Source organism: Pipra filicauda, unplaced genomic scaffold (assembly GCF_003945595.2).
Source record: "Pipra filicauda isolate LSUMZ 115617 unplaced genomic scaffold, ASM394559v2 scaffold193_size2426894_pilon, whole genome shotgun sequence".
Lineage (NCBI taxonomy): Eukaryota > Metazoa > Chordata > Aves > Passeriformes > Pipridae > Pipra > Pipra filicauda.
The window spans coordinates 2,378,325-2,396,435 of NW_024104302.1; the positions used below are offsets into that span (position 1 = coordinate 2,378,325).

The following is an 18,111-nucleotide window of genomic DNA, read 5'->3' on the forward strand; positions in this document are numbered from 1 at the left end:
CCAGCACCGCGCAGCTCCGGTAACCGGAGCATCGGGCTGGCGCCAGCCCCGGGTGGCACTGCCGGCCCCGGGAGCCACCAGGCAGGGACCCGGCGTACTCCTGTGCCGTACTCCTGTGCCGTCAGCACCGGCTGCAGACGCCGGCAGACAGCCGAGCTGCTGTCGGGGGTGCCAGGAGCAGCGGGAGGGGTGCGGCTGCTGCGTCTCCCAGCTGCATCCCGGCACCCTCCCAAAGCGCCGAGCGGAGCCGGTGGTGCCCGGTGCACTCCGGCACCTGGGCATGAGCTGCAGGCTGCGGCTCGTCAAGGCCGGCGGGACCGCCTGGCCTCGAGCCCGTGTCCCTGGAGCAGCCGGTGCCCGTCCCTGTCCGGCCCTGAACTTTGAAGCCCGTCCAGGGTCCCCTCCCAGCCTGGCGCCGTCTCCGGCCCCGCCGCTGCTCCGTGTCGCTGTGTGGGGCTGACGGTGACAATCCTCCCGGTGGCACTGGTGGAGGCTGAGCTGGGAGTCACGGGGAGGCAAGAAACCATTTGCTTCTCTGCTCGTGAAGCTCTTCCAGAGGCTTCAGGGCACCTGGGTTTCCAGGGCTGCTGAACCCCAAGCCCAGCGCAGGACCAGGAGAGCAGGTCCTTGGGCAGGGGTGGCGAAAGGAGCCTGTCCCCACACCGGTGGGATCCCACAGACCACTCACTCCTCCCCCGCTCCCATTATTTAAAGCCATAAAAAATAAAACACACTCAATAGAAAAACATCAGATAACAGGAAATTAAATATAGTCATTACCTTTTTTTCTTTTTGAGGATACAAAGGTTCAAGTGTACTGTAAAAGGGTCGGTGCTACACGGGAGTCCAACGGGACGGGCTTGGCCCAGGAGGGACGGACAGGGACCCCTTGGGCACAGGGGGACACACTGGGGATGGGGGACACTGGTACATGGTCGTGTGTAAATACAGCCCTAAACTACGGGAGAGACACTGCGAAACACTGGAGCCCTCCAAGCAGGACACAGAATGCGCCCTGGTGCACTGGCATTCCCAGGAATCCCTGAACTGGGAAAGGCTCTGCTGGATCTGCCCTGGTGTGGGCAGGGAGGGGCCAAGTGGCCAAGACCACTGGGCTGGCACTGCCACCACACCCTGTGCCCTACCATGGGATTGGCACCATGACTGGCCATGGTCCCCAGCAGCACCTCCCGCAGCCTGGGAAACCCATCCTTGGCACAGTGGCACTGGGGGGACTGGGAGAGAAGAGGGGCAGGGACCCCCCCTCCCCACTGAGGACTGTCCTGGCAAATTGACTCCGTTTGGAAGTTGTGTGTGAGCAGGGCCACAGGCAGCCAGGGCAGGCAGGGATCCAGGGAGTGCCAGGGCAAGAAGAGATCCAGCAGGGCACAGGGACAACCAGGGCATCTGGGGGTTGCCAGGGCAGGCAGGGATCTGGCAGGGCACAGGGGCAGGCAGGGATCCGGGGCAGTGCCAGGACAGGCAGGGATTTGGCAGGGCACAGGGGCAGGCAGGGAGGGGGTCAGGAGGGCAGAACGTTTCACTAAAACTGAAACATTTTGTTCCCATCAGGGGGCCTTGGCCAGGGCAAATCTACATGGAAAACCAAAAGCTTCCACTGAGGCCATGGAGCTGGGGTAGGTCAGGAGAGGATCAGGAAAGTCCCCTCCATCTTTGGCACCCTTGCCATGGCATTTTTACATGAAAAATTTCCAGCCCAGCTTAAAGAAAAGAGAAGAAAAAAGAATAGCTACAAAACCAGTGACAATTTCTCAGCTGAGAACTTTGTGCTGGTGAAATCTGCAGATCCCATCATGGAGACATTCCAGAACCCTTCCTGGTTTTGTCATGTTGGCCAAGCAGAGAAGACAGGAGCTACTGCCACAGTCCCCTGGTCCCTGGGGTTGGAGAATTCGAGCCTTGGGGCCACATGGTCACTTTTAAGATCCCACCAATGGTGTTTTTTAAATGATTAAAAAATATTTGGGGAAGAAACTAAAAACTACTCAGACCAAAAGCTCTTCCTGCTGGGATGCATTTCCTGGACCTCCCTTGTCCCCCCCATCCTCCCCTCGGACTCAATGCCTGTGAGGACCATCCTCACCCCAGGGATGGGACAGGGGGAGACAGGATGAGTGGGGGGCTATGTCCCTGCACAGGGAGCAGGATGGGGCTGGGCTGTGGGGATGGGGGGCTGCAGCAGGGAGGGGAAGGTCTCTTATTGCTCTGTGTGGCTGCGCTGCCCATCACACACACACACTTTGGGCAAGATGCAGGCAGGGAGGGCGGGCAGCAGTGGGGGGGGGGGTCTCTCCATGCCCCCTGGTCCTTGCCTAGGCAACCTCTCGCTGCCAGGAGGGGCAGGATGAGGCACTTCTCCTGCTGCCCATGCAGAGGTCTGGCATGCATGGCCTGCCACAGCACCCCACGGTGTCGGGGGCAAGGGTGGAAACCGAGGGGGCACCACGGGGCACCGGCAGCAGCGTCGAGGGTGCTCCCCACCGGGGCAGGCCGACACCAGCCCCCGGGGCAGCACGGTCCAAGCTGTGTCCCTGCGGGATGGAGGGGCCGCTGGCGCGTGCCAGGATCCCCAGCAGTGGTGGGTAGTGGTCATGGCGCAGGTCGTGGGCAGCCCGTGGCGCAGAGCAGCACAGTCCAGAGTGCACCCCGGGGTGCCCCGGCACCAGGGCCCCGCTCGGCACTCACGGCCCCTCTCCTCCTGTCCCTGGCAGCCGCTCGGCGCGGGGCTGCCGCGGTCACGCTCACATGCTGTCCGCCAGCTGGTGACAGTCCAAGTCCCCCTTCAGCTCCAGGAAGCCCGGCAGCTTCACTCCAGTCTTGCGGTCCACGCACCAGCACTTGCCGCGCTGCCCGTCCAGCGCCGGGTGACACTGCGGGGACAGGTTCAGGGAGGGACACCTCAGGCCGGGTGGGCTCTGCCATGCCCTGTCACTGTCTCATCCACCCATTTCCCCCTCCCAGCCTCACCCTGGTCCTACACAGTGCCCCCGCGGCGGGTGAGAGCCCATCCTACCTGCTTGGGGTGGAAGTTGCCGTTGCGGTCGCAGTTGGGGATGGGGATGACGTACAGGTCCTCGTGGGTGCGGGTCTGCGAGGCCGCCAGCCGCTCCAGCGCCCGGTGCAGCTCGCTCTGGCACGAGCCCTGTGCCTGTGGGAAGGAGGGGCTGAGCCGGCTGCGGGGCTGGCATGTGCCCCTGCCCCAGCGCCCCGGGATCCCTCTCCACCCTGCCCTCCCCAGCCCTGCCCGTGCTCACTATGGGCCGCGTGTCCTCGCGGTGGTGAGGGCTCCCGCTGCTGCGCATCTTGTTGCCGTTGTTGACCCTCTTCGCCTGCTGCTTCTGCAAGCACTTGCGGTCATGGATGCTGCAGGGGCTGAAGCTGTTGTTGGGGTGGTCGATCTCCTCCTTCTCTGCAGGAAGACAGACCGAGGGGGCTCAGTGCCACTGGCACCCTCAGCAACAACAAGCAGTTGGTGCTGCCAGACCCCACATCACCCTCTCCAGTCCCCAGAGGTGTCACCCTGGGCCCTGGGTCCCCTTCTGCCCCTGCCTCTGCACAAGTCTGAGCTCCCTGCAGCACTGGGAAAGACTCCTGGGAGTTTTTCCAACTCATTAGCCATGATTAACAACTTATTGCCATGTGTCTGTTATTGTAGGGTTGCAAATGCACACTGTGAGTGCTGGGCAGTGGCTCCAATGTGCTGGGTCTGGCTGTGTCCCTGCCAGCCACGTGCCACCAGGCACCGGGTGCTCGCCCACAGCACTGGAGCCGTGGGGCTGGAAGGTGACCCTGGGCACACAGCCAGGGGGCCACAGGAAGCCCCCCTGTGCCCCCAAAAAGCTGCCTTTGAGGAGCTGCAGCGAGAATGGGGCACTGGGGTGATGCTGAGCCCCCGCCAGGCCCGGGGCGTTACCGGGCGCCGCGGCCGGGAGTGGAGCCGTGCTCTGCCGCGGGGCACGGCCCCCGCCAAGACATGAAAGAAGAAATTCCTGGAATAAGAAAGTTAATCTCCCACGGGGCTGATCCCGAAAGGCGGCGCTTGGCATCCCCCCCTGCGCCAGGAGCGCAGCCAAGCTGCCGGCCCAGATGTTGGCAGCTGGACGGAGCGTCATGAGACGAGTGCTCGGCGTGACTTAACTTTCAGAAAGCTGCCGGTTCCTCCAACCTGGGGCCCGTTTACACTCTGTGGAGGGAGGACACCCCAGGAGCTCAGCCCCACCTGTGCTCAGAGCTGTGTCAGGCACAGCCCAAGCAGAGTTTTGTCCCCCAACCCATCTGGGCTGTCCAGGGAAGCAGCCAGGGCTCCCTGCCTGAGGTTATCCTGGGGTTGGGCTTAAATGAGTCAGTATTGTGACTGGCAGCAGGGAAAACCTTCCCAAACCAGGCAGGGAGGAGTCACCATCAGAGGTGGCACCCAGGGGCTCCCTGCACCAGGACAGGGGCTGCCAGGTGATGGCCAGCACTGGCCCTTCCCACAGGCTGGCAGTGGGGTCAGAGCCACAGCCTCCTGCACACCACATCCTCCCAGGCTCCATGCTCTGGTCTCCCTTTGGCACCTCATGCCGTGGCTCCTGCAGCTCAGGGCTCCTGGCCCAGCTCCTGGGGGCCTGGTTAAAGTCCACAGCAAAGCCCCAACCAAAGCCCCCTCCCTCGTGGGTGTTATTTGCTTTTTGCTTAATCTGTCCACTTTTTCCAGGAAATGGCTCATGCCCTTGAAATTTGAAACACGAACCCAAAGAGACCCAAAGGACCCTGCACAGAGCAGTGCCAGCGCCAGCTCTGACGGCACCAGCCACAGGGCTGTGGTGCAATGCTGGTGGCAGCGCCCGGCCGGGGGCGCGGGGGCTCAGGCAGGGACGTTCCTTCCTTCCTCTGCATTTCCATGGGGACACACAAGGAAGAGCTGGGCAGAAGATTTGGCACCGGTGGGGACCACTGTGCTGAATTCCTTGCACCTCCACACTCTTCTCTCACACTGTGGAAAGGCAGGACAGGGAGGCACCGGCACTGCCCGCTCTTCTCCCGCAGGGGAAGCCCTCACCGATCCCAGCACAGCCAAACCCCCCTCCTTCCCCCGCCAGACGCCTCCAGAGCATCAAATCTCCCGGCTTAAATAAAACCAGATGCCAATAACATTTTCATAAGGTCACATGAAAATCCGGTGCCTCCAGGCTGTGAGACGGCTCCTGCCAGCGCTCGGGACCCGCAGTCCCCGGCTCGCATGCTCCAGCATCCCTCCCTGCCACAGGGATCTCTGCTGTCCTTGGGGTGACTGTCCCTTGCTAAGTGACACACAGCAGCTCAGGGAACCTCTTGCCTGCCTGGGACCAGAAAAGTCCTCACACTCAGCAAAAAGACATGGGAAAAGCAACGTGTGTGGAACCCGGAGCTGCCACCCACTACCCTGCCCTGGTTCAGCCCAACCTGCCACCTCATGCATGGCCACCACCACCCTGGAGGGAGGGAGGGAGGGCAGGGGGGGCCCTGCTTGACCGAGCGTTTTAACGCTCAGATATGAGTCTGCTCAGTTTGGGATGGAAGTGGGTGCCAAGGGGATGGGAAGGGGTGCTGCCCTCGCTGGCCACACAGACCTGCCACCCATCCCGGCAGGAGGAGGATTCCTGCCCGGCCTGTCGACGGGGGACACAAACGAGTCATTCAGCGTCGCCTTCAATTAACAGGAGCCGCAAATGAGGTTGGTCACGTGCCGAACTTGTGATTCACAGCACTGAGCCCGAGGGAGTGGTGAAGGGCTCCGGCTCCACCGCGCGGATCCTGTGGGAGCAGAGCCCGGGGCAGCCAAAGAAATCCCGGGACTGTGTGTGTGTGTGTCCCTGGGGAGGTACAAGTGTCAGAGCTCCAGCCCCACTTCCCTTCTGTGCCACCAGCCCCCTGTGAAGGATCCTACGTGCCTCAAGGGACAGCAGGGACACATCCACGTGTCTGTGGTTGACACGGCACATGAGCCATGGTGACCCCAGCACCCTCCATGTCCCTGTCCAGCACCCTCAGTGTCACCTGCAGGTGGTCCTGGCAGGGCCGTGGCAGCGCTGGCTTTTGGCTCCCGGAGTGCTGGACTTGGCAGGCACTGGCACAGGGAGGGCTGTGCTTGTCTTGCCAAGCACTGGTCCTGGCAGAGTGCGGGGAGCCAGGTATGGGGGTGCCAGGAGCACCAGGCACCTACTGCCCCCTGGGCACCTCCTGCCTCAGTGTCCAATGTGGGCCTCGTGGAAGAGAGATTGGGATGCAGGAGAGGGAGTGAGGGATTCAAATGCAGATGATGATTCCCCACAGATGATTCCTTGCCAGGAGCAGTACTCAGCCTGGAGAAACCAGAGCATGGAGGAACCTCCACCCCAGGGAACAGGTGGGACATGGCAACAGCCTCACCTGCCTAACTCCAGCCTGCCCTCCCTGCCCATGTGCTGTCCAGCCAGGGCTCAGCCACCGCTGTCCCTCCTGGCCACAGCACGCAGGAAGGAAACAGGATTTGTCCCAGCTTGCAGAGACCACACAGGATGAACACAGCTCCCATGGGGTCAGGTTTTCCCAGACAGAAGCATTTACCCAGCATTAAATCACTCGTCATGTGTGCTGGGGAATATGTCCTCACCTCCTCCTGGCTGCCACACACAGGTTCAGTCACCACCAGCCAGCGGCTGTGCCGGAAAGCCATGGCTGGGACCTCCTGGAGCTGGCCCTGGCACAGGGCTCTGGCTGAGGAGTGGGGTCCTGGAGCCAGACAGAAGCTGGCAAGGGCTGGGAGAGGGAGGCAGGGACAGGGCCCGACACAAGGTGCCCAGACCCACAACCACGGGAGAGGGTCAGGAGGGCAGCCACCCGCTCCCTCGCTTCCTGAGAGTCCCGTCCCGTGCGTGCTGCAGGTCCTGGGTGAGCAGAGAGGCTCTTTGCTGCCGCTGGAGCCAGGAGCCATGTCCAACCCTTCAGAAAACCCAGCCTCAGCCCAGCCCCCCGATCCCAGCCTCTTCCCTGGAATGCAGAGCCCCCCGGACAGAGCCCCCAGACAAAGTGTTTACTGTACGAGCTGTGCATTAACCGCTTCCCGGCCGCCGGGAACGCTCCCCGGCACCCGCTCAGCCCCGGGGCCACAGCCACGGCCGGGGGCACCTGCTCCCTATGGCCCTGCCCCCAGGTAGGCATTTAATTCCCTTCTGCTGATCCATCAGAGGCTAGGGTGCCCTCGCTGTGCGGGAGTGATGGAGCCTGCAGCCCCCAGCCCCACACTCCCACTGGCTCTAGGCTGCTGGAGTGGGTCAGAGACCCACAACTGGATGTCCCACCAGACCGAGCAATGTGCTGTGGGTGTCCTGCCCGCATCCCACCGGGCTGTCCTGGACACGGGGGTTCCTAGTGCCCTCTTGCCCATCCTGCCACCTGTGACACCACCGGCCATCACGGTGCCCGGTGGGTGACCCGGCTCCCACGGCCACCCACCCATCCCCAGCCAGGCCAAAACACCGCGGGAAGGAAGGGAAAAAATGCAAGTCTGTTTCCTAAAGGCTCTGGGAAAAAATGTTGCATTACACGGGGCACAGCCAAAACCAACAGGGCTTGGCAGCGTGGCGCAGCCCCGGGCCAGGGAGCCCAGACAGCTCCTGCAGGATGTGGGATGAGGACAGACAGGCAGGGCAGGGGGGCTCTGCAATGGACCCCATGCCAAGCACTCTGGGAGAGCTCCTGTCCCTGCAGGGGGGCAGTTGGAGGGGCCCATCCACAAAGGGCACTTCTCACGCTGGGGATACTGGCAGAGCTGCCATGGACTAGCCATGCAAGGAGGGAATGGAGCTGGGATCCAGCCCTCACGGTGGATAGGGACAGACACTGCTCTAGTCCCTTCTGCCCCACAGGGAGCTCCAGGTCACTCTGTGTGGGGACCTAGGGCCAGGCGAACTCATGGATCACCCTGTAGCGGGATGCTGCTCCCCAGCTTCAGGAGACATGCTCCTGGTCACAGCCTACAGGATATGAAAGGGGGAGCATGGCATCCAGACCCACGGATGGACCAGGTCCCCACACTCATCCCCCAGGAGAGGCCCCACTCCCACAGTGCGACCTGCACAGCTCTGGGCTGGGCTCCCACTGTCGGCTCCAATCCTGGCCCCCAGACCCTGCCTGAGCACCAGGGGGATGGCAGGGGGCCACAATCAACACCTGCAAGGGGGTCCTGGGGCAGACAGTCATAGGCAGAAAGTACAGGAAGCAGCTCCTTCAGCCCAGCCCTGCCTGCACCCCACCGTCCTGCCCGGACAGACACAGCTCCCGGCAGAGCGCGGCACAGCGCCCGGCCGGACCTGCCTGCGAGGGAAGCAGGTGCCCCGCGGCCTCTTTCCTGTTTCCTCCCGGCAGTGCAGGCAGAGCTCTCAGCAGCATCCCAGGGAAGGGGCAGCGCAGGGGCCTCTGTGCAACAGGAGCTTCCCCAGCAGCTGGGACGTGTCCCCAGGGGCCGCGGGTGCCTGCAGGACTCCAGACTGCCCCTCGGTCCAGGGGCACGTTGCAGCCAGGGGGGCAGAGCAAGTGGTTCCCCACTCCAGCACGTGTGGTGCCACTTGATCGTGGCACTGCTGTGTCCACAGTGGGTAAGGATGGCACAAACGTCAGCCACGTGTACCAGGGCTCCTGCAGCTCTGCTCCCTCCCTGGGACACGCTCCCTGCATTCCCATCCCTGGGCTGTCCCGTCCCATCCTGCCTCTTAGGGTCATGGAATGGTTTGCGTTGGAAGAGACTTTAAAGACCAACTACTAGACCAGGTTGCTCCAAGCCCCGTCCTGCCTGGCTTTGAACACTTCCAGGGATGAGACATCCAGAAATACTCTGGGCAACCTGTGCCAGTGCCTCTCCACCCTCACAGGGAAGAATTTCTTCCTATCATCTAATTTAAATCTCCCCTATTTAGTTTAAAACCCTTCCCTTTGCCCTGCAACAACCTACCCATGTAAAAGTCACTCTTCATCATTTTTACAAGCTCCAAGTGTGGAAAGGTCCTTGACGAGCCCCGTCCCGCAGCCCCGGCTCTCGTCGAGTGATCAGGGAGCGAACTGGTGCCAACAGGGGGTTGTGCCACTACCATTGTCAGGGAAAAGGACCCCCGGGCACCCACCCCGGGTACCCACCCCGGGCACCCACCCACGGCCGCCACTCCGCCGCCTCACCTGGGGGGTGGAGGCTCTCCTGGATGGCCTCGACGTCGGCCAGGTCGGTGCAGATGCCCTGGCCGTGCATGAGGGTGCGGAGGGGCCGTGGCTCTCCGCGGGGCGGGTAGCAGCGCAGCCCCGCTCCGCAGCGCGCGGTGTACACGCCGCAGGGGGTGCCGCGGGGCAGCGCGCAGGTCGCGCAGCACCCGCAGCCCGGCTCCCGCACCAGCTCCGCGCAGCCTTGCGGCGCCTTGCACCGCGCCAGCCGCTCCTCCGAGCACGGCGGGCACTGGATCGCCTCCTCGCCGCCGCCCGGCCGCGCCGCCGCCGCCAGCAGCGCCAGCACCACCGGCAGCACCGGCAGCGCCGGCAGCCCCGGCCCCGGGCGCATGGCGGCCCCGCTCCGGCCCCGCTCCGCGGCGCTCGGCTGGCGGCGGGCGCGGGGCGGCGGCGGCCGCTTTATGCGGCTTTATGCGGCCCCTGGCCACACCTCCCGCCGCCGCCACCGGGGCCACCGGCGGGGCCGCCCCCGCCGCCACCGGGGACCCACCGGGCAGCGACGCTCCCCCCGGCGGCGGCCGCACCGGCACCGGCACCGGCGGCGGCTTCAGCAGCGGGGCCACCGGCGGGGCGGCTCCGGCGCCGGGCAGAGCGGAGAGCCGGCCTGGAGCCCTCCCGGCCCCGCGCCTCTTCGCAGACCACCGGCCGCCCCGACACCCTGCTCGGTCCCGAGAGCAACTGGGATAAACTGGGGACACACACACACCGTGCGGGGCTGCACCGCGGGGGATGCGGGCAAGAACCCCGAGGTGGGCTCCGGACGCGGGGGGCCCCGGCGGGACCAAAAGCGTTGCTGGCAACGGAGCATCCCGGGCGGTTCGGCCCCCGTCTGTACGGGACGGCCCCGCCGGGTCCCCGCGCCCACCTGCCCCCGGTTCCCGCACCCGCGGCCCCGCGGCCCCCGCCCCGCACAGTCCGAGATAGGTTGAAGGCTGCCGGCACCTAGTGGCTACTCGGGAAAAGCGGGAGCGGGCGGGACCCCAGGGAGCCCCGCCATCCCTCCGGGACCCCGGTCCCGCCAGTCCCCGCAGCACCGGGCGGGGGCGGCACGGCGGGAGGCCGGGAGATGGCGGGGAGCGGTCCCTGTGCCCTGGGGGGAGGTCCCCGAGCTGATGACCTTCGAGCTGCGCCCTGGGGCATCTGAGCCAGCACCGGGCTTGGGGCAGCCGGGGGAACCCGTCTGGGTGCGGCAAGGGGGTCGTGGGCACTGCAGGGAGGTCTTGGACATGGCGGGGGTGGCCCTGTGGGGCCCTGGTGTGGGGATCAGTGTAGTGGGTGGGATAAGAGGAGCAGAGCCGCCTAGAATGCAGGGCCTGGGCTGAGAACCCCCAACTTGTGTCACGGGTGAGCACATCTAATGCTCAAACTGGTATTTTGAGGCTTGAGTGCCAGCACGGGTGGCACTGGTGGCACTGCCACAGGTGCTCTCAGGACAACCTTCTCTCTCCTGTGCGGGTGAGCTGGACAGCGCTAAGGGCAGGCAGGACAGGAACAGGCAGGTTCTCTGTCCCCCACTCTCCCCAGCCCCCCTTCTCCCCTCTCAGCCCCAGCAGGGGCCCCATAAGGCATCCTCACATGGTGCTGCTCTGAGCCCCTGCCCTGCCTGGCACTGTGGCCATGACTCAGGGCAGAGGCACCAGCCTTGACTCGGTGTCCCAGTAGGGACCAAACCCAAACAGGTGCCCGGCCCCGCTCAGGCTGCAGCACCTTATCAGGCCTTGGCAGTGCCGCGCGCCTGCTGGGGAGTCTGTTGTGTCTGCGGACAGAGGCAGCGCCAGCGGCCCCTCCTCTGCCCAGGCACTGCTCCTCCAGGTCCCTGCCCCAGCACCATCCTGTGAGATGGAGCGGGGCTGGGCTGGTGCCCCCCACAGCCGTGCTGCCCCCACCCCAACCACAGCCCTGTGGCCACAGCGGGGGCTCAGTGCTGGTGTTTGGTGCTTGGTGCAGCCCAGCTCCCTGCCTGTGACGGGACAGCCCTGTGCCCCCAGCCCCGGTGCTCAGCACCTGCCGGATGTGGTCCGTGGGGTGTGGGTGCCGGGGCGGGCAAGGGGCGTGTCAGGGGCCGCTGTGATAACTGCGGGCGCTGTGTGGGGCTGCGGGCACAGACGGAGCAGGGAGCGGGATGAGCCAAGGACCCCCATCCTGGGCAGCAGCCGGGCCCAGAGGCAGCACCATGGGGTCCGGCAGCGCCTGGGGCCTCCTCCGCACCCTCTGCATCCTCCTGGTGCTGGCCGGGCGCCTGTGCCCTGCCACGGCCCAGTGGTTTTACCTGGGCTCGGAGGACACCACCCTGGATCCTGGCACCAGCCTCACCACCCCCACCCTGGATGGAGAGGAAGGTAGGCAGGGTGTGATGGGGGCAGCACCCCAAATTCCTGCACCCCAGCATGGAGGGGGCACTCGGAGGGTGGAGGGCGAGGTGTGGGGTGCTGGGGTCTGGGGCTGCTGATGGCACTGCTGTGGCCATGGCAGGTGCTGGGAACTGGGAGTGCTGTGCCACCCCAGCCCCTCTCCAGCCTTGCCACCTTTTGCCCCATCACCTCTTTGCTCCTGCAGATGCAGAGACCAGCATGGAACCCACGGGGAAGGTGCTGCTGAGCAAACCCCCTCTGGCAAAGGTCCCCAGACGCCGGGACCACCTCACCAGGGGAACAGCAAAAGGACCAGGCCATGCCCCACCACGCACACGAGGCCAGGTGCCTTTCTCTGGGCAGTATCTCCCTTCCAGCTCCTCCAGCCCTCCAAAAACTCCCCAGCTGCTGCTGGGCACCTTGCCATGTCCTTCCCCTTATCCGTGCCCTGCCTGCACACACCAGCCTGGGCACTGTGCCTTGCTCTGGCCCTGAGAGTGACTCCCCTTGGAAAGGAGCCACAGCAGCTCCCGGTGTCCCCCACATGGCACAGCCCCACGACAGTGCTGGGGCTGGGCCCCCACCCTGGGCTGGAGGCAGCCACGACTGCGGGAGGGTCCCACCTGCCTCTCGGGACCCCCCGAACCCCACACTGAGCACTCCCTGTCCACCCCAGCAGCACCGACCCACAGCCACCCCAGAGATCTTCGAGGGGAGCGCGGTGGAAGAGGAGTTCCTGCAGATCCAGGTGGTGGAGGGGTCCTGGTCCCCAGGGGGATGAGAGGGGCAGCCTGGGATGGGCACCCTGGCAAGTGGGAGGGACTGGCAGGGAGGGACAGGGATGGTGCTCAGAGGTCTCACACTCAGCCCTTCCTCTCCTCCACACAGACGACAACGAAGGGGCTGCCCCGGGGGGTGCCCCCAGCCCCGGAGATGGACCCTGCCCTCCAGGTGAGGGGTGGGCACAGGGCACCCCTGTTGGACCCAACAGTCAGGTTCAGGTTCCTCAGCCCACCTCTCTCTCCCTCTCCAGGTGCACAACGGCTCTGACTGTGTCTGCCCCGTGCACCCCGGCCCTCCCGGCCGTGCCGGCCCTCCCGGCCCAAAGGTGGGGTGGTCCTTCCCAGGGAGGGGCAGGGGTGTGCGGGGGCCCACAGAGACACGCTGCAAGATGCTCTTTTGTCTATGCAAAACTCTTTTTGCTCAGGATTTGGCTTTGGGGTCTGAGTTGGGGGGTGACTCAGGTGGCCACGGGCGGGGGGGTGCAGGTCTCCCTGGTGGGCTCTAGTGGAGGGAAGTGCCAGGAGCCCAGAGCCAGGATCTGTCTTTCCTCAACAGGGAGAGAAAGGTGACCGTGGGTTCCCCGGAGAGAGAGGCCAGCCCGGAATTTCAGGAGACAGAGGGAAGTCTGGCAGCCCAGGACAGCCAGGTCACCAGGGTCCCCGGGGGCCCCCGGGTCCTCCGGGGCCCCCGGGACCCCCGGGACCCCCAGGCACCTGGGGAGCCAGGAGCCTACCCGCGCCTGCCGCCCTCCCCGAGGGACTGGAGAACGAGGTGAGCGCCGGGGCGGGGACACGGGCGGGTGATGCCGGTGCCGCCCGCGGTGTCGTTCCCGGCGGGACCGGCGGGGACAGGGAGGGCTGGGGGACGCGGTCGTGCGGGTGGGCAGCCCAGGGGAGGGGGCCAGGGCATGGGACACGGCGGTTCACTGACCCTGCTCTCTCCTCTCCCTCCAACCTGACGAGCAGCTGGGACCCTCCAGCCCTGTGGGAAACCCGGGACCCCCAGGCCCCCCTGGGCTGCCCGGCATGCCCGGACCCCCAGGCTACCCAGGCCATGATGGCCCCCCGGGGGTCCCTGGGCGGGAGGGAAAGCCGGGACCCCCCGGCCCTCCAGGGGCTGTGGGACCACCCGGTTTCCCCGGGGCTGAAGGAACTCCAGGGTCTCCAGGCTCGGCTGGGCCAGACGGACCCCCGGGGGCACCAGGGCTCCCAGGGCCTCAGGGTCCCCCCGGGGTGCCAGGGCACGAAGGACCCCCCGGTCCCACAGGACCTGCATCACTCCCTGGCAAACCAGGGCTCCGAGGGGAGCCAGGATTCCCAGGACTAAAGGTAAGGGCATCCCAGCCCAGCCCATCCATGGCCCTGGGGTGGGACAGGGCACCCAGGCTCACCGGGCCCTTACCCTGCCCCAGGGGAGCAGTCCCCAGCACTGAGCCCTCGGAGGGCTCTGGGGCAGCCCCAGCCCTGCCGCTGTGGGGCCTGGGGGCAAACGGGGGCTCAGCCCCCACGCTCAACACTTTGTACCGTGTGCCCATAGGGAGAGAAGGGTGAATATGGACTGCCAGGCATGCCGGGAAGCCCTGGCCGGACCGGAGAGACAGGGCCCCCAGGCATGCCCGGTCCCATGGGGCCTCCAGGACCACCGGGGGACTACAGGGTGAGTAGGGGGTCCTGGGCTGCAGGTGCTGGGGTGGAGGCACCCCACACTCATCCCAATGTCCTCTCCTTGCAGTGTGACTTGCGCCATGGAGGGCACCGTGGATTGGCCGGGGCACCGGGCCCCAAGGTGAGCTGGGCAGTGGGCACTGCGGGCAGGGGTCCTGGCAGGGGGTGAGCTGGGCAGTGGGCACTGCGGGCAGGGGTCCTGGCAGGGGGTGAGCTGGGCAGTGGGCACTGCAGGCAGGGGTCCTGGCAGTGGGCAGGTGGTACCCTGGGGCATGAGGCACAGTACGGTGAGGGGGGCTGGGGGGCCAGGGGACCCCCAGAGCCAGGTGCTGACACGATCTCTTATTTTCCTTCCAGGGAGAAAAGGGTGACCCTGGAGAGCCGGTTTGTAGCCATGAGCAGTGGCAGGGGGAGAACTGGCTGGGGGGGTGTCCCCACCCCCACACCTGAGTGTGCATCCCTGAGTCCCCTGTGCTGCCTCTGCTCCCCCAGCACCCTTTTCCTCATCCTAGAGGCAGCACCAGAGACCCCAAATGGGCTGAGGCGCAGGGTGGGGGGCGAGTGACACCATTCCCTGAGGCACATGAGAACACACACAGGCACACACGTGTGCATACGTGTGCCAGCACACAGTGCACCCACACACGCACCCAGCAGTCCCTGTCCCCAGCACCCAGTTCAGGCTCTAATCCTGCCTCTCTCTTTGCCTCACCCAGGGGTGCTGCTACAGGGAACAGGGGTGCAAACCAGGTCACCTCCCCTTCCCCAGCACCGGCAGCCAGCCCAGCTCCTGGGGGTCCATCAGAGGGTACCAGACGGTGAGTGCTCAGGGGGAGGGGCCCCAGCCTGGCCTTGGGGACATGGATCACCCCACCAGCAACCCCACAGGGCCCATAGCCCCAACTGGGGTGGAGGAATGGAGGATGGAGAGGGGGAGAATGGAGGGATGGAGGGTTGGAGGATGGAGATCAGTCTCAGTCTTTTCCCTCTGCCTCTGCAGGACAGCAAAGAGGAACCAGAGATTTATGGAGCGATCATCCCCCATGTGAGAGTCACTGCCTGGCTGGGGTCTGCATTGCCCCAGCCTGGGGATGTTAAGCCCTGGGAGGGAACCGGAGTGGGAAGGACGAGGGGCAGCAGCGGGGTGTCTTATAGCTGCCCTAGAAAAGGCAGCACCAAAACAGCCCAATCTCCACACTGCTCTCCTGCAGGGTGTTCGAGGTCCTCCCGGCCCCCCCGGGCCCCCAGGCCCCCCTGGCCCACCAGGTCTCCTCTACCTCAACGTAAGGCCCAGCGCGGGTGTGCACACTCCTGTGTCAGAGCACACACACATGTGGGTGTGCACAGCACCAGGGCCCCCCCAAACCTGCCTGTCTTTGCTTCCAGAGGGTGTACCCAGTCCGTGCCCAGCCCCCCTGCAAGCAGCCGGTAAGCCATGGCCTCACTGTCCCTAAGAGTCCCCGTCCCCTCCCCATGCACTGGGAAGGGTGTCCCTGTCCTTGTGCCCAGCAGGAGTAACAGGCCCCATTTGCCTTCACAGGTGGCCCCAGACCCAGGCTGGGCAGCAGGTGAGGGCATTTCCCAGGTGTTCCAGGGGCTCCAGCCTCTTGAAAACACCTTTGTGAAGTCTTGCCTCCCTCCGTGGGTGTTGGGGCCATGTCAGCACCGGTCCCTGGCACCGCCGCTGGCTTTCACCCACTCCCCCTGTGTCCCTGCAGGGCCAGCTCCCACGGGAGCACCCAGGCCCTGCGCTGGGACACCTTGTGAGCCCCCACCTTCTCTGGGCTCTCCAGATGCCGACACCCGTCAGACGGAGCCATCGGACTGCCGCACTGATCCCCGGGTGTGTCCTGGCTGCGGCCATGGGTGATTCCCCCCAGCTCCCCCAGACCCCACAGCAGGGCCCTGACCCTCTGCATCCCCCCAGCGCCAGACGTGGGTCTTCAGGTCCAAGGAGCTGATGGTGAAGGCGAGCGGTGCCGTGCCCGAGGGGAGCCTGGTCTACGTGCAGGAGGGGAGCAGCGCCTTCCTCCGGACCCCCGCCGGCTGGAGCCGCCTCCTGGTACTGTGGAGATCCCTCGAGGGGCTGGGGGGACAGGATCCAGAGCTGGATTTGGCACTGGGGCAGCAGACCCCTGGGAAGGAGCAGGTTTCCCCTAACCTGTCCCTCTGCTCGTGTCATTGAGCAGCTGGAGGATTCGCGGTCGGTCTTGGCTGGTGACGACCCTTCTGCCTCCACCCCACGGTACCAGGTGAGGGACGTGTGAGCAGATGTGGGGTCTGCTCATGTCCCTGCAGGGGGATAGAGCCCTCCTCTGCCTGCCAGGGGGGACAGACACCATGAGACTGTCCTCTCCCTCTTCATCCCCCTCTCCTCTCCTCTCCATCCAGGAGGCAAAGCGGGTGCAGACAAGAGGTCCCAACACAGTGTCACCTGTGCAGTCCCCAATGGACTCGCTGGTGAGCCCTGCTCAGGGTCCAGCCATGCTGGGAGGGACATGCCATGGGGGTGGGCTGGATGTCCACAGGGCAGTGCCAGCCTGGCATCGGGTCATGTTGGTCTGGAGAGGGTGTCACCCACCCATGGCACAGGGATGGGTGTCCCCAGACTGATCTGAGCTGTGTTATTCCAGGTCCAGAAGGAGGAGGGACAAGGGCTGCCCAAAATCCCACCAACCACCATCGCCCCACGGATCCCATCTGTAAGGAATGCCTGACCCCGGGGGTGGGAGAAGGGGCAGAGGTGCCCAGGGGCCCCCCAGTCCTGGCCAGCCCCCCCAGGAGCCTCTCACTCCCCGGGAAAGAGGGAGCAGAGCCCCAACACCTCCCCACTCTCCCCCAGCTCCGCCTGGCCGCCCTCAACGTGCCCCTGTCCGGCGACATGCGCGGGATCCGGGGTGCCGACCTGCAGTGCTACCGGCAGTCCCAGGAGGCCGGGCTGTACGGCACCTTCCGGGCCTTCCTGTCGGCCCCCACCCAGGACCTGGTGTCCATCGTCAAGAGGACAGACAGGACCCTCCCCATCGTCAACCTGAAGGCAGGTACCCCCGTCCCCGGGAGGGGCTGCGAGTGACAACCCCCCTCCAGCCCCCAGTGAGCTGTGATGGGTGTGGGACCCCTGCCCAGTCCTGCTCTGGGGCTGCTGCACCCCGGCCGTGCTCCGTGCTTTTGGGGAGCTGCCGGAACAGAGAGCAAGTTACTGTCCACACGTGGTGGGGACAAGGGCACCCCCCTGGCCCCCGGCTCAGCACCATGGCCTGTGCTCACAGGGGCAGCTGCTGGCCAAGTCCTGGAGCTCCCTCTTCGAGGGTCAACCTGGTGCCACCCCACGGGGTCCCATCTACTCCTTCAACGGGCGCAACATCCTGACGGATCCCCTCTGGTGAGTCCTGAACGGTTCCCCTGGCGTGGGAGGGGAGTGGGGGGGCTGTGCTGGGTCCCTCCCTGCTCAAACGCAGGAGCAAAGAGTTGGGTGTGCCCCGAGGTGCCCCGCTGACCCCGTGCCCACCCACAGGCCCCACCGGCTGGCCTGGCACGGCTCCACGGTGCGGGGGGGCCATGCCCGGCGCTGGGACTGCCAGGGCTGGCGTGGCTCTAGCATGGCTGAGGGCATGGCCACCCCCCTGGGCCAGGGCCGGCTGCTGGCCGGGCACCGGCACAACTGCTCCACACCACTGGCCGTGCTCTGCGTCGAGGTGGCCTTTCCCTACCGGCACATGTGGTGACAGCGGGGACACCGGGCCACACGGCCCAGGCAGCCTGGGAGCACTGTGGGCAGCATTGGAGCTGAGCAGGAGCACCGAGGGGATGCCAGCCCCACAGCAGGGCTGTGTCATCCCTGTCTGTGCCATCCCACGGACCCCTGTGCCATGGGGCGATGCCAGGCTGTGCCCACAGCCTCCTTGCACCCACGGTGGTGCCAACACTGTCACTGCCCCGAAATAAAGACATGCAAACGTTGTTTTTTATGACACTGTGCTCTGCTCTGGGGGGACGTGGCTGGCTGCAGGGAGGGGCCAAGGGGACATGCAGCCACCTAGGAATGGGGAAAGGGGCTGGAGGAGGGGTTGGAAGTGGGC

General features: G+C 65.6%; 2 protein-coding genes across 3 annotated transcripts; one reads left to right on the forward strand and one right to left on the reverse strand.

Annotated features, from left to right (window-relative positions):
* Positions 1 to 1,487: 1,487 nt before the first annotated feature.
* Positions 1,488 to 9,590, reverse strand: IGFBP4 (insulin like growth factor binding protein 4). The gene is made up of 4 exons (XM_027748048.2): positions 9,193 to 9,590; positions 3,276 to 3,430; positions 3,035 to 3,169; positions 1,488 to 2,891 (listed from the first exon to the last, which is right to left on the reverse strand). Exons 1-4 carry the CDS (start codon positions 9,563 to 9,565, stop codon positions 2,763 to 2,765), a joined length of 792 nt encoding a protein of 263 aa, XP_027603849.1. The 5' UTR covers positions 9,566 to 9,590; the 3' UTR covers positions 1,488 to 2,762.
* A 92-nt stretch (positions 9,591 to 9,682) lies between these two features.
* Positions 9,683 to 17,786, forward strand: LOC114001427 (collagen alpha-1(XVIII) chain-like). Of its 2 annotated transcripts, none has more exons than XM_027746566.2 (23): positions 9,683 to 11,573; positions 11,791 to 11,930; positions 12,262 to 12,333; positions 12,474 to 12,536; positions 12,619 to 12,693; positions 12,924 to 13,139; positions 13,334 to 13,696; positions 13,905 to 14,024; positions 14,100 to 14,153; positions 14,390 to 14,416; positions 14,749 to 14,850; positions 15,033 to 15,077; positions 15,244 to 15,315; positions 15,419 to 15,460; positions 15,573 to 15,600; positions 15,826 to 15,875; positions 15,960 to 16,094; positions 16,222 to 16,284; positions 16,424 to 16,492; positions 16,666 to 16,734; positions 16,875 to 17,069; positions 17,302 to 17,414; positions 17,547 to 17,786. In XM_027746566.2, exons 1-23 carry the CDS (start codon positions 11,357 to 11,359, stop codon positions 17,755 to 17,757), a joined length of 2,541 nt encoding a protein of 846 aa, XP_027602367.1. In that variant the 5' UTR covers positions 9,683 to 11,356; the 3' UTR covers positions 17,758 to 17,786. The 2 variants fall into 2 exon arrangements, with proteins under 2 accessions (XP_027602367.1, XP_039236322.1); XM_039380388.1 differs by having other exon boundaries at positions 12,265 to 12,333; positions 15,751 to 15,875.
* Positions 17,787 to 18,111: the final 325 nt, after the last annotated feature.

What these genes read in the sequence shown, in the direction of transcription:
- IGFBP4 (XM_027748048.2), bottom strand. Translation starts at nt 9,565, where the DNA reads ATGCGCCCGGGGCCGGGGCTGCCGGCGCTGCCGGTGCTGCCGGTGGTG. An exon ending in GGAGAGCCTCCACCCCCCAG is followed by an intron (nt 3,431 to 9,192) that starts GTGAGGCGGCGG and finishes GTCTTCCTGCAG; the next exon opens with AGAAGGAGGAGATCGACCAC. An exon ending in GCAACTTCCACCCCAAGCAG is followed by an intron (nt 2,892 to 3,034) that starts GTAGGATGGGCT and finishes CTGTCCCCGCAG; the next exon opens with TGTCACCCGGCGCTGGACGG.
- LOC114001427 (XM_039380388.1), top strand. Translation starts at nt 11,357, where the DNA reads ATGAGCCAAGGACCCCCATCCTGGGCAGCAGCCGGGCCCAGAGGCAGC. An exon ending in CCATCAGAGGGTACCAGACG is followed by an intron (nt 14,851 to 15,032) that starts GTGAGTGCTCAG and finishes CTGCCTCTGCAG; the next exon opens with GACAGCAAAGAGGAACCAGA. An exon ending in CAGGTCTCCTCTACCTCAAC is followed by an intron (nt 15,316 to 15,418) that starts GTAAGGCCCAGC and finishes CTTTGCTTCCAG; the next exon opens with AGGGTGTACCCAGTCCGTGC.